Raw genomic sequence first — 21,064 nt, 5'->3', positions numbered from 1 at the left:
GCAACTTTGATACCCTCTCAGTAACCCCTGTTCTACGTTTCGCTTGACCGACCGCAGTATGTTTCTCTACACAATCACAGTAATCAACTGTGAAAAATCTAGCTTTAGTAGATTCAAAGAGATTTTTCAGCGCTGCCCCTTGGACTATAATACGATTTTTTTAATCAGAGTTTTTGCTTCTTTAGTGCTTGTACAAAAAAATAATAAAGCAATAGTTGAACTTTACTTTTCTTAAAAGTTCCTTTTCCCATCTAAGGTTGGAAACTTATATGGAAATCATATTAAACCATCTTCATCATCATTCTGACCTTGGAAGCCTGATTGGGTCCTAGCAGCCTCAAGAATTTCTCTCCAGTCTTCCCTATCCGTCGCCTTGACCTCCTATCGTGTATTCCCATATTTCTCAAGTCTTCGTCGATGTTATCACAGAATCTAGCTCTGAGTAGGTTCTGGGTCTTCCTAGCATTTTTCTAGCTGGGTCATTTTGAATGTCATCAGATTAAACCACTCTCTTAAATTTCTCAGCCAAGAAATTTCTCCTCCTTCCAATACAGCCCTAGCCCTTTACCTTTCCTTCCATTATTAGTCCTAGCATTGCATATCAGCTTCTCTCGTTATATGACTATTTTTCATTGTTTACATTAATTCTGTTATTTGCTCATTCTTCGGAATGGTATATCCATGGTATACCTAAACATTCTGTGATATCACCACCTAACACAGATTATTATATAAATAGAAATTTTATATTATGGTCTAAGAGCTAGCAATGTTTTCGAGAAATCATTTTAAGACGGCTGATTCTTTCATATATTGTTCCCTGTGCTTCCTCGAACACCGTACCGGCCATCTGGCTGCTGATACAGGTTGCGTACAGGCGCAGCACACCTGTACAGGTAAACACAAAATCAGAATTAGGGTGATTGATTAGTGCGAAAAAGCTTAATAGATCCGCTATAGTAATAGATAGCAATAAAAGTTAATAACAAAAATTGTAGCTAACTTTGCGCTTCACATTACAAAATTAGTTAGATTGTTACAAGGTGTTCGATAACATAGTGGCAGACCAAACTTTTGTTTTTTTAAATGGAACACCCTGTATTTTATTTTATATTCGAAATCTTCTTAACTTCCCCATCACAAAAATATAAAGGTTTGTTATGTTATACAGCAGGGGCGGGCAAACTTTTTTTAGAAAGGGCCACAAAATGTTTTTGGTCTATTGTCGAGGGCCGCAAGATTTGTTACCTTAACATGTTCGAATTTTTAACTTTTTACTAATTTTGTTTAAGGGGTGGGGGAATCAACATTTAAAAAACCTTTTTGAATTTTGTTTGAAACTACGCTAGAATTATTTTATTTTTAAATTAAATAAACCTATTTACCACAATTCAAAAAATACTCAAAAAAAATCAAGGCAAAATATTGAAAAATGAGCCAAGAGTGGCAAATTTTACAGACACCTCGAAAAAAATTTTTTTGCAGTAATCAGAACTTGTAATTGGATAATATGAAATAAAAAATTCAAAAATATTTTATTAGCCTGAGTTTCTTAAGGTAACGCTCCAGAGTTTTTTTAGTTTTAACGATTTTTGAGTTTTTTATATCACCCATAAGTGAAAATAACGACGTTTTTTGTAGAAAGGGTGAATATCAAACAATTTATTATCGTTAAACAAAAAACAAGCCCAAAACAAAAAATATCTCGAAAGAGTTACCTCAAGAAATGTCTAAAGAAAATAAGATGTAAATTGGAGCTGGAAGGTCAGATAATAGAACAAGTGACGGAGTTTAAATACCTAGGCATCACACTATCTAGCCACGGAAGGCTCAAAACAGAAGTGGAAGATCAAGTGAGTAGTGCAAACAGAGCCGCAGATTACATGCATGAAACAATGTGGAGAAATAAAAATATCGGAAAAGAAATGAAAGGCAGAATTTACAAAACAGTCATCAGACCAATAATGACATACGCGGTAGAAACACAACCCGACACACGAGAGGACAAAAAGATTGCTCGAAACAGCGGAGATGAAAACCGATGGAAAGCCGATGCTCGAAAAATAGATGGTAAGACTCTATGGGACAGTGCTAGAAGTACAGATATACGACGGAGATGCAAGGTGGATAACATTAAGAACTGGGTAAGAAACAGAAGAATGTTGTTCTGAAGCTATTTTCTTGTGGCATTTTTATAATCAAGTATATTTAAATACTTACGATGTCGGGATAGTATCACGAGGTTTTTCCTAGTTTTCCCTCGTGATTTACTATGGAATCTCTAACGCGAGAATTTCAGGCCACCGTTGCATTTGGTTGTCTTTTTAAAGACAGATCACATGCTATGATTTTTTGTGGCGGATATTCTTGAGTTGGGATTGATTTCATGTAATCGAATGAATTATCTTTTAGTAAAGTCGTCCCAGGAACGCAACTCATCAATATTGGCAATATCATTTTAAAGTCGTCTACTTTAAATATAATACGTGTCTGAATTGCCGATATAAATGAGTCAGATTTAATAAATTATTAGAAGAATTTTTTACTAAGCAACAACATTTTTTTTATTTAGTATTGTAACAAAATAATTATTGACCTACCCTCGTATACCAGCTCCCGTCTCCGGACAGACAGAACACTATCGATGTTTCGAGATACGCCGATGCAGCGCCGATGACGTCCAAGCGGTCGAGTCACATGGACATAGCTGGAGATATATAGATATTTCTGGAATATCTGTATCGCATATATAAATAGGACATATTTGTAAATAGAGTTAGTCTTAAGCTAAAGTTTGTAAAGAAAACTTGTATAAATAAATAATAAAGTCGTATATAAATTACGAACCGCTAGTTTTATTGTAATTAGAAGTAATTAAACTAGTCACGCTACAGTTGGTGTCGGTGTTCGGTTAACTTAGTGCGATATAAATAAGTGAATTACAGAAAGACTTTAAAAGACTTTTGGACTTTATTCGTCGGGAATAGTTAAAGTGCGTTGATTGTTCGGTATTCGGAAAGACTTTTAAAAGACATTTTGGAAAGTACGTGTGTGCCGACCAAAGATGTTGCTACGAGAACTTACAGTAAAACAGCTCCGTGAACAGCTCGAGGAACGGGATCTGGACAGCAGTGGGCTCAAGATAGTTCTACAAGCACGACTCGAGGAAGTCCTAACGAAGAACGGAGATGATCCAGAGACGTTCCACTTCCAGTCAGCAGAACAAGCAATCTTATCGAAATTAAAAACTGTTTCTGAAACGATTGATGATACTTCTAAGATAAGCAACGAGAAATTTGAAAGTGTTTCTCAAAAGATCGATGAAACTTCTAGACAGAACAACGAGAAATTTGAAAGTGTTTCTCAAAAGATCGATGAAACTTCTAGAAAAAGCGACGAGAAACTTGAAGAAGTTAGTAGAAAAAGCGACAAGAAATTCGAAAATGTTGCTAAAAGATTCAATGAGACTTCTCAAATAATTAAAGAGGTCTGTAGGCAAAACAACGAAAAACTAGAAGAAGTTTGTAAACAGAACAATGAGAAATTTGAAGAAGTTTCTAGAACATTCGATAAGATGCAGAAAAGTGTAGAGACCGTAGAAGAAAAGATCAAACAGCTAGAGAGCAGGATAACCGATACAAAAGTACAACCATCAGTTAATGCAGCAACGTTAGATCCTTTAGTGAAAGATGAACTACCGAGAGACGAAACGTCGCATAATATGAGATTCAAATTACCACCATTCGATGGAAAGTCCTCTTGGTCCATATATCTTAGACAATTTGAAGCTATTGCGACCGCCAATCATTGGACCGAACAGGAAAAGGCTGTTTCCTTGACTGCTGCTTTGCGAGGTGATGCTGCAGATATATTAAGATCAATTCCTAAGGGTCAAGAAAAATGTTACCAGACCTTGTTCACTCGTCTAGACGAGTGGAGCTATGGAGATGCCCATCTACAACAAGTATACAAAGCACAACTGAGAAATAGAAGTCAACGAGCAAGTGAGAATCTGCAAGAATTTGAAGCAGATGTGGCTCGTGTGGTGCGGTTGGCTTATCCGGAGGTGCCAGACAGCGTTTTAGAAGAAATTGCGGTAGATACCTTTGTCAATGGGCTGAAAGATAGTGAACTACAGAAAGCTTTACGACTAGCAAGACCGAAAGTTTTAGATGAAGCACTTGCTATTGCCTTGGAACACGAAGCAGCTAGCCAAGCTTCACGAAACAATCGAGTAATAACCGTGGAAAAAGGCGATAAGAGAAAAGATGAACGTTTGGTGGAAATGGTACGGAGGGTGATTCGTGACACGATGCCGAAGAGACGCATGAAGAGGGCTGGAAGAGTTGGTTCAAATACAGATGCTTCCTCGATACGGCCATGCAGTGAAAGTTGTAATCACCGGCTTAAAGTAGATGAACAGCTTTGCCCTGTGAGACGAACTACCGTCGTTAATGAGCAATGGCAGCCACAACAGTTACAAGAAGCCCAAGAAGACGATCCATGTATAAAAAGAGTATTGGATTGGATGCGTCGAGGTGAGAGACCTAGTTGGCAAAACATTAGTGCATGTAGTCCGGAAGTCAAGGCCTACTGGAGCCAATGGAATTGCCTGATACTAAAAGATGATCTTCTGTACAGAACCTTTGAGAACGATGATGGTACAGAATCTAAGCTTCAGTTGATTGTACCTAAAAGTAAAGTGTCAGAAGTATTGCGTCAGTTGCATGACGGTACATCAGGTGGACACTTTGGTATTACGAAGACTCTGCAAAAGGTTCGAGAACGGTTCTATTGGGTGAACTGTAAAGATGATGTAAGAAGATGGTGCCAGAAATGTGAACTGTGTGCATCCGGTAATGGTCCAGTTGGTAAAAAGAGAGCACCCATGAGACAGTACAATGTTGGCAGTCCTATGGAAAGAGTAGCAATCGACATTGCAGGTCCATTTCCAGAAACTGATGCTGGAAATAAATACATCCTGGTAGCCATGGATTATTTTACGAAATGGACCGAGGCCTATGCATTACCAAATCAAGAAGCTGCTACCGTTGCAGAGGTACTTGTTAAAGAATTCTTCAGCCGATTTGGTGTTCCCTTGGAGATCCACTCCGACCAAGGGCGAAACTTTGAGTCAGCTCTTTTCCAAAACGTTTGTAAATTGATTGGTGTCAATAAGACCAGAACAACACCCCTGCATCCTCAATCAGATGGGATGGTCGAGAGGATGAACCGAACGATGGGTAAACACTTGTCCAAAGTTGTATCTGAACATCAGCGAGATTGGGACCAACACATTCATTTATTCCTGATGGCCTACCGCTCGGCCGTAAATGAAACTACAGGTCAAACACCAACCTGCCTGATGTTGGGTCGTGAAGTTCGTTTGCCCTGCGACCTAGAGTTTGGCTGCAGACCTTCCGAGGAATATGTTGCAGGCGAAGAATACGTAGACCGCCTGAAGTTACGAATGAACAACATTCATGAACTTGCCCGACAACACATCCAGATAGCCAGTGACAGAATGAAAGATCAATATGATTCTCGCTGCAAGAATGAAAGCTTCGAAATAGGTGATCTTGTCTGGCTTTATAATCCACAACGTCGTCGAGGCCTGTGTCCTAAACTGCAAAGACAATGGGAAGGTCCGTATGAAGTTAAGAAGAAAATAAATGACGTAATATACAGAATTAAGAAGTTACCAAACGGTAAACCAAAAGTTATTCACATAAATCGTCTTGCACCATATGCTGGCTCAAATGAAACAGAAGAAGCACGAGTCCTCCAACAGGAGATGAAAGATGTCGCACAGCCAAGTTTTAAGGAATTTATGTCAAATTACGCAGAAAGAAAGAGTGCTAGATTCGGCGTGACCACAGAAGTTCAGCAAGATCTGTTTGGTGTTCCAGAAAACGTCTCTCTAGCCCACTGTGTTGCACAAGACCTCGAGATGACTAAAGGAATCTCGTCCGTATTCAATAGAAAGTTCGGCCGCCTGGACGAGTTAAGGAATCAACAACCTAAAATTGGAAGAGTATTGCGATTGGAAGATGGTCCTCGATCTTTGCTGTATATAGTGACCAGGAAGTCTTATACGGACACGCCAAGCTACGAGAACATATGGCGTGCTCTAACTAATTTGAAGAAAATGGTCTGTAATTATGACATCAAAGATTTGGCTTTACCAAAAATTGGCCATGCAGTAGAAAATCTGGATTGGAAGATTGTGAGAAGCATGCTGGAAGTGATCTTCAGAGAAACTGGCGTACGGATTACTGTGTGTTGCATGAACCCGAAGATGTCATACCCTTCAAAGACAGTAGACTGTTACTTCTTTTCTAGGGGTGTATGCAGAGCTGGAGAATCCTGTAGATTCCGCCATCCTGGGCCATCTAGAGTTGCTGATCGGGACGCTCAGATCTTAAGAGGGGAGCAGTGTAACAAAATAATTATTGACCTACCCTCGTATACCAGCTCCCGTCTCCGGACAGACAGAACACTATCGATGTTTCGAGATACGCCGATGCAGCGCCGATGACGTCCAAGCGGTCGAGTCACATGGACATAGCTGGAGATATATAGATATTTCTGGAATATCTGTATCGCATATATAAATAGGACATATTTGTAAATAGAGTTAGTCTTAAGCTAAAGTTTGTAAAGTAAACTTGTATAAATAAATAATAAAGTCGTATATAAATTACGAACCGCTAGTTTTATTGTAATTAGAAGTAATTAAACTAGTCACGCTACAGTATTATTTTGTATTTTGACAACGACACCCGACTTGGGCGTCGAAACGTTAATAAAATCATTTTTAGGTAAAATTGTGGCTTATTTCCCATTTAAATATACTTGATTATAAAACAGAAGAATAGAATGGAATGACCACATAAGCCGAATGTCAACAAATAGGGTAGTCAGGACAGCGATGAGAGACGGTTCCCCAATAGAGAGGCGATCAGTGGGAAGACCACGAAAACGATGGAACGACAACTTACTAGAGGCACATTGAAAAAACAGACAGAGTCACGTATATACAAACAGAAGAAGAAGAAGAAGAAGAAGAAGAAAAAGAAAAATATTTATGAAACACACTATTTGTTATCTACAAAATTAACAATAATATTTATTAAAATATGAAAAACGAAACTTAATGGCTTTAATAAAGTTTTAGTTTAGTTTTATGTCCTCGTTCATGATTCATTCTATTTCAGGTGTAGGATGTATTTTTATTTATGTTCATTATTCAAAATGTTTGTTCGCAAAAAAATGTCGAACTACAAATTTAGCTATGTACTTTCGGACATTTGCAAAGATTTGCAAAATGCAAAAATATTTCAAAAACATGCAAATTAATCCATAATTTCTAGTTGAATGTAAACTGGTACGCAATCAATTTGAACTGAAAAATGATTTCTTAGAAGTTAGAAGTGATAAGGAAAATGATATATCTTCAAAATTTTTGAAACGGTTTTCAAATTCCGTCAGCAAATTACAAATTTTTTCTTCATAAATTTTAAACTTATTTTATGGTACATTATTTAATGATTTTAATGAGGGAAATAATTGAACTAATTCTTTCTTTTTATATGATAAATATAATATGTAAGTATAGTTTGAGTTTCATTTTAAAAGTCTCATTTTGGGTTAAAAGTTTGTAAATTTAGCAAATTTCTAGCAGTTTTTCATTTCTAAAATAAAACAATTTCCTCCCCTAATTCACAGCATCTTTTAAGAACCTTTTCTCAACTTAACCATCGAATATGATTGTGGTATAAGACATCAGTATGTTTTGTTTATAACCCTTCCAAAAATGCTATGAATGCACGATGAATTAATCTTCTTGAACGAATAAAATTACCAATATTAGTTATAATTGAAATAACGTTGTCTACTTGCAAAACATTTTTGCATAATACCTGTTCTCATGAACGTAATCTAAGTTTTCTCAACATTACAATATTTGCTCCTCTTAAATTTGGTGCTTCGTCAGGTGTTACACTTACTATAGGTGGTTAGGGGTTAATTTAAAACTCTACAAACAGTTCGTGATTACTTATTTCAAAAATATCGTTTCCATTTGTAGAAATTTCATGGATTTCATTGAAGGAGCCGGAAAATTATGTGCCGGAAGCCCAAATAATTGCCTGCATTATGTTGAAAATTTGCGGAAAAATCACCTGCTGCGAAAGTGTTAATTAATAGCTGCATTATCTATATTTATTTATTAATATTAACAATAATTTTGAAAAATCTTTAAATGAAAATAATTAACTTTTTTCCGCGGGCCGCAAAAAAATGTATAAAGGGCCGCATGCGGCCCGACGGCCGCACTTTGCCCACCCCTGTTATACAGGGTATTTACAAAGTTATAACCAATGTTCTATAAAAATCGTAATAAGTTCAGCTCCCTGTATAAATAAAAATAAGCACAACAGCAATGGTTTATTGGTGCCATATTTTTTTGTTGATTGTCAAAATTTATAAAAATTGTTGATATCGCTAATTTTCTTATATCGAATACAGGGTGAGTCAAAACGCAAGTACATTATTTTCACAGTAATTTTAAATAGAACACCCTAATTAATAACTTGCTCTGAAAAATGAAAATATCTCGAAAACTGACAAATTTAGGCATAGGGAATATTATACAAAAATTAAAGTACGGTAATGATATGTTTCGATAGTACATAATATAAAATACAGGGTGTTCCATTTAAAATTTCTGAGAAAAGAATGTACTTGCGTTTTGACTCACCCTGTATTCGATATAAGGAAAATTAGCAATATCAACAATTCTTAAAAATTTTCACAATCAACAAAAAAATATGGCACCAATAAACCATCGCTGTTGTGCTTTTTTATTTATACAGGGAGCTGAACTTGTTACGATTTTCATAAAAAATTGGTTATAACTTTGTAAAAGCCCTATATAACATAACAGAGAGAGAGAGAGAATATATGTTTATTGTCTAAGAAAAAATCTTGTTGACAAACACTGTTTAAGAGTTTTAAATAAATGAATTAAATTAAAATATGACTAAATATAAAATACAACACATAACACATTTACATTATATAACAACTACAAAATATGTAGTATTATCAAATATAAAAAACAAACAAACTACAAGCTATAAAACTAAATCACAAACAATAATGACAAACAAATTGACAAAAAAAAAATATACACAAGATCACAAATACATCAGCTCCAATGGTCCTCAAAAAATTCTGTCATATCATAATAGGCCCTCTTAGCGAGCAGTCTATCTAATGAATTTCTAAACTTTCTAATAGTTTCCAAATTTTTTATTTTACTAGGTAGTTTATTAAAAATTTTGATGCCGTTAAAAATAAATGAGTCTTTGACTAGTGTGCTTCTAGGTGTAATCAAAGCTAAATTGCTAGCAAATCGTCCAGATCGATTATTATTTTCATATAGATGTTTATTCTTAAAAATAATACTTGCCGTTTCCAAAATGAAAAGAGATACAAGTGTAAGGATACTGTGTTTAATAAATAAAGGTTTACACGTTTCTCTAGAATTTACCTGGCACAACAGGCGTACTGCCTTTTTTTGAAGCAAAAACACACTACTGAAAAGCTCCTGACTACACGCTCCCCAAAACTGAATTGCGAATCTAAGATGTGACTCTACTAGTGCAAAGTACACAGTTCTTGCTTGGGCAAAACCAAGCTCCCTTCTAGTCGACCGTATTGCATAGCATCCAGATGCAAGTTTTGAATTCAAGGCTTCGATATGCGATTTAAATTTAAGGTCAGGATCAATATTCAGGCCAAGAAACCTGACGGACAGCTGAGGTTCAAGTTCCAGATGTACACCTCCAGATGATAACAAACCTTTATATTTTTGTGATGGGGGAGTTAAGAGGATTTCGAATATAAAATAGAATATAGGGTAAACAAACTGGAACATGAAGTAAAAACCACTTCTATGTAAAAGGTATATTTACTAAAAATTTTTAGAATCCCAATGGATTCAATAAAATGAGTTCATCAGAACGTTTTCAAACCTATCGGTTCATCATCAGTGAATTTGAATACTTGCAAAATAGCCCCAGAACCAAACAATGGTTGTGATTATAAATAAATCTACATTATGTTGAAATAAATTTAAAATGGCTAAACGCCGATGTTCAGGGATTAAACCTCTGGGAACATGGTGAAACTCTACCCGAGGACCCAATCAACCATCTTCGGTCAACGATGACTACTAAGTCAATCCAGGGAACTACCCCTTTTTAGAATATAGGGTGTTCCATTTAAAAAAACATAAGTTTGGTCTGCCACTATGTTATCGAATACCCTGTAACAATCTAACTAATTTCGTAATGTGAAGCTGAAGGTTGGCCACAATTTTTATTATTAACTTTTATTGCTATCCAATACTACAGCGGATCTACTGAGCTTTATCAAACTCATCAATCACCCTGTATATTGAATTTAAATTATTTTAGGACGAAAAATTTTTTTGTCATTACTTTTTAAACCACAGAAATGTCTGGCAATTACAGTTCATATTTCTAATAATGTTTTAAAAGTAATGACAAAAAAATTTTTCGTCTTACAATAATTTTAAATTCGACATGTCTACCTGTACAAGAGTGCTGCGCAGTAATGAACGCAACCTGTATCAGTAGCCAGATGGCCGATACGGTGTTCGAGGAAGCATAGGGAACAATATATGAAAGAATCAGCCGTCTTAAAATGATTTTTTTTTTGACGTTGCTAGCTCTTGGTCCATTACACACACAATTAACATGTTAATTATCTAATAAAATAAGAGAGAAATGAGAAGTTCCAGATCTAAACACTAAATCTGAAAATTCTCTTGGAACCACTTTCTGGTAACATCCTTAATCTCTGAATACAGAAGGCGAAAGGGACTCTACAATATGCAGTCACATTCCGTCTAAATTGAAAAATTAAAAAAGAATCTGTGTGTACTTTGTACGCACGTAAGAAATTATGCTTCTATGTATTATATGATTTCGACGAAATAAATATACTTTAAACAGTTTATTTGTATTTTATTTAAAGATTAAACTAATTTTAATACTTACCACTTTCAAAAAATTTTTATTAAAACAATACCAAAAATTAAAAAAAAAGGAATATTAATAATCCGGATTTGAACGCGGGACCTTTCGATCTCTAGTCGAATGCTCTACCAATGACCTACCATCTGCTTCTCGGACATAGGATTACAATCACGGTGACAAATAGATCAAGTGAAGTATAAAACAAAAATCATAAAATCCTTTATAAAAGGTATATTTGTTAAAATCCCTATACAGGGCTACATCAAAGACATAACTAGTTTTCAATCGGTTGACCGATCATCATCAGTGTATTCCTAAAATGTGTATAACCAGATAAAATGATGCAAAGTATTTAAAATTTTGACTACGGTTATAAAAAGTTATAGGCTATACTCACTCAGAATCTAACGTGCTAACCACCAAAGTAAAAAATATTTGGGTATAAACCCTTTATAATTAATCCATCATAGGAACATATGAAAATTATGTGGTTTTGAACATGGATGTATAAAATATCCAATGTTTCACGCTCGAGGTGCCATGGAGCTCAATTTGACTAGTTCACATCATGACTGTATGGAAGCAAGTGACTTTGATAGGGAAAATTTTGAATGATGACATGACAGGAAGGAAAGTTACACAGGAAGTTATAATTTCCCTGTTGGTTTTGTGATATTTATTGTAAAGTTTGTTAAATTATTAACAATAAAAACAGTCGTTCCCACTGTGGTAAATAGTCTATTAAAATGAAAATAGACTTGATGTGAATGTTAGAATATTGTAATGAAAGAAATAGGCAAACCACATTGCACGTAAGACCGAAAACTTAACAAACGTTATCAAGCCCTTTATATGTGAACATTTAGGGCTTAGAAAAGCAATTTTATGTTTATTTAAAGTTATCAGTTTTATTAGAATAATTGGAAGTTGTTGTAGTATGTGGAAGTACCGTAAAACATCACTATGTGGGTGACAGAGGTGTAGAACTGTTTTCTGATCTAGGAGGGATATATAAGACAAACTCAAATTCATGTGACCATTTCTCAAGATCCCTGCAGGCTACCTGGAACTCTAAGGGTTCGACAAAACAGACCATCATATTATGATATAGTTAGTGTAGAAGAGTACACAATATCCCACAAAAAGACTTCTTAAAGTTGGAGTTGTACGAGGACCTAGAAATAGTCAAAGAAAAACAAAAAAGTCCAAATTTTGTCAACCGCTATGTTTCGTTCAACCGGGACTTCCATCCACTTCATCGACAACTTTTTTCTTAACTCCTTTTTTAATAACAATATTACTTTCCACCTCTTTATTACTTCCTTCACTTCCATACAGTCACATTTACAGTTGATTAGACACAATCCATGATTTCCTTTCATCTCTATCCATTAACCACTATCATCTATCTATCCAATTATACACACGCAAACCAACATCGGTTATCATCACCCACATACATATTCATCTCTAAATTTTCATCCATACTTTTTCTAAGACTATCTTCACCCCATATATTCATACTGTAACTAAATTTAATAGTCGCACATAATAGTTGCTCATAAACCTCCAACACCAACCCTCTTCCCTATGTTTAACTATATCATAATATGATGGTCTGTTTTGTCAAATCCTTAGAGTTCCAGGTAGCCTGCAGGGATCTTGAGAAATGGTCGTATGAATTTGAGCTTGTCTTATATATCCCTCCTAGATCAGAAAACAGTTCTACACCTCTGTCACCCACATAGTGATGTTTTATGGTACTTCCACATACTACAACAACTTCCAATGATAGATGGAGACAGTGCCGGTTTAACACAGTCTGCCGCCCGGTGCTGATACGGATGCCGTGCCCAGGCTCAAAAATATTTCTCAACTTTATTTCAATTCAACAAAACATATTTTGAATATAAGTTTATTAAAATAAAAAAAAACAATTACAACTTTTTTTGGTTTCCAACTTAAATGAAAACTAACAATATACAAGGAAAAAATTAAGGGCGAACTTTTCACAAAGTAAAATAAAAATGTACTTAATAACATTCAAACAGGTAACATCAGGTAGGTAAGCAAATACCTTTACTATTGAAAAGCTTGTTTTCTTGATTTTACTAAAGCGAAGTTTTCGATGATATCAGTTATATTTAATTCATTTAGCAGGTCCTCGTTAATGGATAAGACTGCTAAGGACTTCAAATTTTCTTGGGAAATTGCATTTCTTAAGTAGGTCTTTACCCTTTTTAGTGTCGAAAGAGAGCGTTCGCCACTTGCATTTGCGACCATTATGGAGAAAAAAATACGCAGGCAAATATTAACGTTTGGAAATGAAGATATTAATTTATTTTTGTATAAAGCCTGTACCAATTCTAAAGGAGTGTCTATTTTTAATTGGGGAAGAGACGTTAGCAATTGATTTAAATGAACACATTCTTGGGGAAAATACTCGTCCAAATCCTCCTTGTAGTTTTGTTGTAATTCGGTTGCCGATCTGAAAATATCTTCATCTTCCGTAGCTTTTAGTTTAAACAAAAATTCAAATGCTCTTGAACAAGATTTATAACTATCAGATCGGCGAATAATCTCCGACTTAAGATTGTCTATTATACAAACATAACATTGTGTTCGAATTTTTTCTCTTTGGCTTAAGCTTACCTCCGAATTCATTTCTCCTAATTGCAATTTTTTTTTTGATAATCCTCTTCTCAGCATAATTTTCGTTCCCTGTTAACAACATTCCTAAGGCCTCGTAGTGATCAAAACGATCACGTAAGAAATCAAAGTAATCTGCCAAAGATGATAACAGATGAGCGGTTGTGCTTAAATCCATATTTTCCTTTTGTACTGATTTATTCACTTCATTAACCCTTTGTAAAACGTCAAGCCAAAATGATAAAATTATTCCGTTTTCCAACAAATCAAGTTTTTCCGATAGAGAAGCTGCTTCAACTCTTACTATGTTTTTCTCATTTATATCCGTTGATATTCCAATCAAACATGTTTTAATCAAACCGTAATTGCTTTTTAACGCTTTTACGGCATCAAAACGAGAAGACCAACGGGTTGTATTCACTCTCTTAGGTAACAGTGTCTGCCCCGACTCAGCCGAATCCTTTATTGCACGAGACAATAACTCCCACCTATGTGTAGACACGGAGAAAAAATTGTAGATAGTTTGTACCAACATAAAAAAAGATGTTGCTTCCAAACAACAATCTGCTGCATTTTGGACAACCAAATTTAAAGAGTGAGCAGCACACGGCACAAAGAGAGCTAAATCATTGTAAGCTTTAATACGTGCTTGCAAACCAGAATACTTTCCACTCATATTACTGGCATTGTCGTAAGACTGGCCTCTACAGTTCTTAATATCTAATTTCAAAGACTCTAACATCCCAATAACTGTTTCCTCAAGTTGTTGTGAGCTATGCCCAGTGTTTTTATAAAATCCCACGAATCTTTCCACGGGATTCCCTTTATTGTCACAATATCTCAAAATCACTGTAAGTTGGTCATGGTGTGTTATGTCAGGTGTTGAATCTACACTTATAGAATAGTATTTGTTTGCCTTAATTTGTCTAACAATTTCATCAATGACTCGATTGGATAAAATATTCAGTAATTCGTTACATATATCTTTTGATAGATATGACGTTTTGCCCTTACCTAAATTTGCTCGTGTATTAATATGATCTTTCAAAAATGGATCATATTCTGACAATAGTTCCAGTAAACCTAAGTAGTTTCCATTCCGTTTTTCGCCAATTCTTTCATGAGTACCTCTAAATGCCAATTCCCTGGTAGCCAGAAACTTTATTACACTTATGATTCTTTCTAGTACTTTCACCCAATATTCTTTCGCAGTGCTAATTTCCTTTTCGAGTTCTACATCAACTCTTCCTTGCTTTAATAAGCGAGTCATCAGATTATCTATATGATCATTGGATCTTTCATGTTTGTCTAATCTTTCCTTACTTGTATTCCATAATGAAAATCCTGTTTTAAATTGGTTCTTTTTATTTCCAAATAATACACAATAAAGACAAAATATATTGCCAGTGCTCTCCGAGTAAATTGCCCAATCGCGGCGAACCACTTCTCCATTAACAAGTCTTTTATAAAATATTTGCTTACCGGCATACCTGTGTTGTTCCCCGAAATTTCTTTTTGACATTGAAAAGTCCATATCTGTAAGATTCTGTTCGACCTATTTTTCTAGAATCATTTCTGCTTAATTATGGGAATCTTGCCAAAGTGCCGGATCTTTAAAATTAAATAAATCCTGTTTTGGATCTGAAAAAAAAATAAAAAAAAATATTTGTCATTGTCCTGTTTTATTTACCATTTGTAAAGGCACCGTTATCTTTTTGCATTTTAGCCTCGTTAAAAAAATTTAAATATGCCTTACCCGAGTTACTGGTGGTTACTTCTTCATATTCTAATACTTTTGAAACACGTGATACTAAGTGCTCTGGCTCTGGCACTAATTCTGAAGTCTCCAAAATAAGTTCATGTGGTTGAATATGAATATATTTATCACTAGTAGCACTAGAGCTACTACCGGGTTGGGAAATATTTGTAGTGTCGTCTTCTTGATTTCCATCAGGTGTAAAAAATGATTCATTTTGGGTATACCTTAAAAATTTTATTTTGTCTTTCTTGCTTTTCTTGTTTCCTTTTACGCCAGAAAAATCCAGGTTGTTTCCGCCCTTCCATATTTTTCTATTGAATATTGATTATATTAATGTTTAATTTACAAATTATAATTACCTATACAGTTTCAAACATCTTACCTTAGTTTAGTTGTACGTTTGTAGGTATTTCTCTTTCTACTCGTATTTATACAACTGCCTGGTCTGTATTAATAGGATAGAACAAATTTTACTAATCAACTCTACAGACCTACGCCTTATTATTTTCTGGTTCAAGTGTTCAAGTAGTAAGCAGTTTCTGTTTTATTATTTCGGCGCGGCGCGCCGGCCGGCGCCCGTCTGCCAACCCAAACGTGTATTTTGCGGTGTTCGCACATTATTCTTAAACGCTGTAGAATGATATAATTTTACGGCGCACGGCATGTTTGTACGTTATCTGACATTTAGATAACATAAACTGAACACAGTGCATAAACCATATAGGTACGTCGACGTTAATAATAGTAATTTATTTATAAATTCTTGTTAAGTTTTCAAGTTAATGATAAAACTGAAAAATTTTTATTAATATATCATGTGGATTTGTATGCAAATTTTATTTTACCATAATCATATAATTTCGGAACAGCACGCGCTTCGCGCGTACCGCCCTAGAACCTTCAACCGCCCGGTGCTACAGCACCCAAAAGACCCCTGGTTAAACCGGCGCTGGATGGAGATGTTCAGATATAGACAATAGATGTTCACATATAAAGGGCTTGATAACGTTTATTAAGTTTTCGGTCTTATGTGCAATGTGGTTTGCCTATTTCTTTCATTACAATATTCTAACATTCACATCAAGTCTATTTTCATTTTAATAGACTATCTACCACAGTGGGAACGACTGTTTTTATTGTTAATAATTTAACAAACTTTACAATAAATATCACAAAACCATATAATAAATATCACATATACAGTCATGATGTGAACTAGTCAAATTGAGCTCCATGGTACCTTGAGCGTGAAACATTGGATATTTATACATCCATGTTCAAAACCACGACATCATTTCCATATGTTCCTATGACGGATTAATTATAAAGGGTTTATACCCAAATATTTTTTACTTTGGTGGTTAGCATGTTAGATTCTGAGTGAGTATAACCTATAACTCTTTATAACCTTAGTCAAAATTTTAAATACTTTGCATCATTTTATCTGGTTATACACATTTTAGGAATACACTGATGATGATCGGTCAACCGATTGAAAACTAGTTATGTCTTTGATGTAGCCCTGTATAGGGATTTTAACAAATATACCTTTTATAAAGGATTTTATGTTTTTGTAATGGTATACAGCCAACTATAGGAAAATTTTTTCCTCGTGGAAAATAAAAATGTTTTAATAATACTTATTATCTTACTCCCGAGGAAGACAAATCCAAAGACACAAAAATTATAATAAATATATTTACTAAAAACACTAATATATTCGTTTTGCACCTTAGTTGCACTGATACATACATAACTTGAAAGATTAGCAACGAACTCCATACTGTCTGTGTGCGGATGCGCCCAGAATAATAAAAATTCACTCTCAATCGCGCCTAAAGAAGTATAACTTCAAAAACAGCTTATATTTCTACATATTATAGAGTCCTTTTCGTCTTCTTTATTCGTCGTCCTTTTCGTCTTCTTTATTCGTCGTCCTTGCCTTATAAATTGTAAAAGGCAGAGATTAATGATGTTATCAGAAAGTGGTTCCCAAGAGAATTTTCAGATTTATTGTTTAGATCTGGGACTTCTCATTTCTATGTAATATAAGTCAGTACTGGTAGAGCGTCAGATATGCAGAATTATTTTTACAAGTCTGCTTAAATAGGCAGCTTGGCTTCATTTCGATTCAGAGGTGCTCATGCAGCCCCACTGAAGACGTCTAGAGAGACAGAAACATGCATATGAAGATGGTGGATCACATCTGAACCGAAATTAAACATAAGTTGTTTTTTAATTTAACTAATAAAATAAGTTATCAATTACCTGAGCATCATCTAACACGTCACCTTCTAAAGCACATTCACTAGTTTTCCTGATAGAATGATTCTCCAAATAAAAATTTTTCAAATAATACTTTACTTCAGGAGCTGATTTTGACCCAATAAACTGTGATAATCTTACACTGCTCTTTCCAAAAATCTCCATCCCTCTTTCAAGCAGATTTTTCTCTTTTTCAGTCCAACCACTCTCATCAGTGATACAGTTTTCTGTTGACAAATGTCCTAAAGCATCGTTTTCAGGGGTTTGCGATTTCTCAGTTGTACTATTGAATACATTTGTGTCATACCAATTGTCTGGATTGGTACTTGGTCTGTCAAGCAACCATTGAGGATGAATGGTGTAATCAAAATTGAGTAGCTCTGAATTTTGGGATATTAGGGGACCTCCATCATACCTACAATAAAATATATTATCAAAATGATATTGATTGAGTAATTTCATGTTAAGTGAGTAAAGACAAGAATGCTCTGCTTCAATTTTTACGATTTTACATACTTATTCTTTATCAGAAAAAATAACTTATGCAAATTTATAATCCGTTTGGTCAATTAATGGCCCCCCAACTCCTTAAATTAAAATTATGTTGAACATGAAAAAAGTAAAAAAAGTTCCTTCTGACAAGTGTCACAACCCATAAGGTCCCCAAAGCGCTCGAGTGACTGCACATTTAGCATACTTTCCTCCCCTACTATAATAAACTTGGCACATAAAATATTTAATATATCAAAATCAGAGTTACCTAAGGAAAAATTTGTAAATATGGCCCACATAAAATATCATATTGATGGGGTATCAAAATTATTTTTTTCTTAAAATAAAACTTACAAATTTGAATCTGTATCCAGTTGGAAATCTCCCAGAATATCAATTTCGTCTTCATCAGCCATATATCCTTAAATCACATGTGTTTTTCTAAAAATTAGTTTTATTATTTTCTATTTTCTCTGTCAAAATTATTTTCTAAAAACTCGCACTACGGGTTGCCAATGACGTTTTAACAATAATGCAGGATGGCAACTGCCAATCTCTGAAAATGTGGTGTTAGAAGGAACTACAACTAAAACGCATCTGTTTAAAATATTTATAAGGGCCGGCTCACCTCAACAGTAGGTAACAAGAAAAATATAAATAAACGAAAAAATATGAATATACTGAATACTTCTTAATATACAATAATAAAAAAGAATAAAATTTCAATCAAAATAGTGGTTAATAATTTGTCTTCCATATTTTCCCTTTAGTTTTATTAAGTCTAATAATCTATCTTTGTTGTTTTGTAATCTAACTTTAGGTACGAATTTAATAGCCCACAGTGTAGAAATAAATGTCATTCAATGAATATAACGAATTCATATTTTCAAATTATATCTATTACCCGTATACGCATCAATGGTGAATATAAAATTCTTAATTTTATGTCAAAAAATGCACAATAACTACCTCTTAAAACCCATCAAATTTCATTTACATGTTGTACAATTTCACAGTATTGTGTCCAGAGACATGTTAACAATAGACCAGGCTAGTTATATACCAAGAGGTGGGAGTAATGGAACGACACAGACACAGCAGCAGCGGCCATCATATGCTAGAGAGAGATAGATAGACCACCGATCCTAACTGCTCCGCGTTACGCTATTTTTCGGAACTGGCCTAATCTACTTGTTATTATATCTATGATTGTGTCAGTGTTGTGTCAAAACAGTAGTTTCAGTTGCAACTCTGGAACCGGAAGTTTGAGGTTAAATTTCTCATCTTTGAGTTATCCTTGAGTTATAAGCATAGAGGTATATATTAACATAGAGTGAGCCTACCTTTCGCGCTTCCTGACGACAAGATCTCATGGACTGATTTGCGGCATCTCTTTCTAACACATTGTATCGAGAAATTAAGATGACATTAAGTGTGAGTATAGGTACGGAAGGGGAGGACAACTGTCGCAGCTTTACTATGCGTAAGAGTGAAACAGCACTTATCCAAATAAAAAAGATGGTGTCGTCACTTCGCTCTTAATGACACTCTCTCTTTGCTAATATATAACTCTATGGTTATAAGCTCTCACTCGCCGCCCCATTTGTCATTCTATCAGTTCTATGGTTTGTTTTTAAACCAAGAAGAGTGATTCGAATTTACCGCGCTGTAATGCTTGTTTTAATTGGTCCAACCGCAGGCAAGTTTACTCCACTGATATAAAATTTTGACACTAATGAGATTTATCACATCTTAACACGATTGACACATTTCATAGGTTAATTAAGTTATATCGGCGATAAAATATTTGTTCTCGTCTTACTAAGGCGCGTCAAATAATATATTGCTTGTACAATTTCGGCGACTTTAAAGCAGTACTTCCGGTTGAAACTTTAAAACCGGAAGTCCGAGGTCAAATTTATCACCTTTAATACCAACCTTGGGTTATAAGCTTTCATTCCACACCTAATTTGTCATTATATCTGGTATAATGACGAAGGAGTTGTGTTTACAAAGCCTGGTGCATACGAACTTGGATAATTCAACGTTTTCACGTTTAAAAAAAAACAATAATTATTGCTTAACTGCTCTATTCGCGGTGTGCAAGTACTTGGAGGGGATACCAGAAACGATCGTGCGTGAATAGCGGAAAAATGTTGCAACTTTCTTAAATAGTTCATATTGTCAATTGAAATTGTTAAATTGACGTATATTTCATAACTACTGTCATTGAAGAAGAAAAATTATATGTTACTCCACAATATTGATATGATATGGAATTATTATACAAAAGTAAATTTATTAATTGTATTTTGCTTGCAGTACTGCATTTTAATAATTAATTTTATTTGCTACATACAATTGTTTACCTTTTAATAACATAACCTCACTTTTTCTTCTTATAATTTTTTTTGGACTATGGCCTTGACAATTATCCAGTAACCAGGACCAATATGATTGGCCAATATAATTAAAAGTGCGAAAAAAGTTGCCGAGCTATGAAACCAGGTGTCGCTTTTCCGAACTTGCATGGTCCCAATAAATGGAAGTGTCAGGTTTAAGCTTTAACACGTAAAGCGGGGTAAAATAAACCAAATATTATTAAATTGTGTAAACTCTACTTTTAAAAGTCTCTTAGTATTCCAAATTAGAATTTTTCTATGGTTAACTTATAACTTACTATGGAAAGAAAGCTTACTATGGAAAATAAAACCATTTTGTAAAAGTACAAGTTTTCTATGAATAGTTCAAACGATCAAAAACACTTGTGACGTCACATAACTGTATTTTCCACTGACGTTTGTAATGTCTAATTTAAAATTATATACAA

The 21,064-nt window shown here is 34.6% G+C and overlaps 1 protein-coding gene across 1 annotated transcript in view; it reads right to left on the bottom strand.

The window, feature by feature from the left end:
* LOC126884570 (histone H2A deubiquitinase MYSM1-like) overlaps positions 1-18,775 on the bottom strand; it is a 68,117-nt gene extending 49,342 nt beyond the window's left edge. The window contains exons 1-2 of the mRNA XM_050650551.1: positions 18,589-18,775; positions 17,746-18,157 (exon numbers count right to left, since the gene is read on the bottom strand). Coding sequence (XP_050506508.1) covers positions 17,746-18,157; positions 18,589-18,650 — 474 coding nt within the window. The 5' untranslated portion in view covers positions 18,651-18,775. The remainder of the gene's footprint in view (positions 1-17,745; positions 18,158-18,588) is intronic.
* Positions 18,776-21,064: the final 2,289 nt, after the last annotated feature.

Source organism: Diabrotica virgifera, chromosome 5, assembly GCF_917563875.1.
Source record: "Diabrotica virgifera virgifera chromosome 5, PGI_DIABVI_V3a".
NCBI classification, from domain to species: domain Eukaryota; kingdom Metazoa; phylum Arthropoda; class Insecta; order Coleoptera; family Chrysomelidae; genus Diabrotica; species Diabrotica virgifera.
The sequence above is the reverse complement of the archived record's forward strand: the minus strand, read 5'-3'. Positions and strand labels throughout refer to the sequence as shown.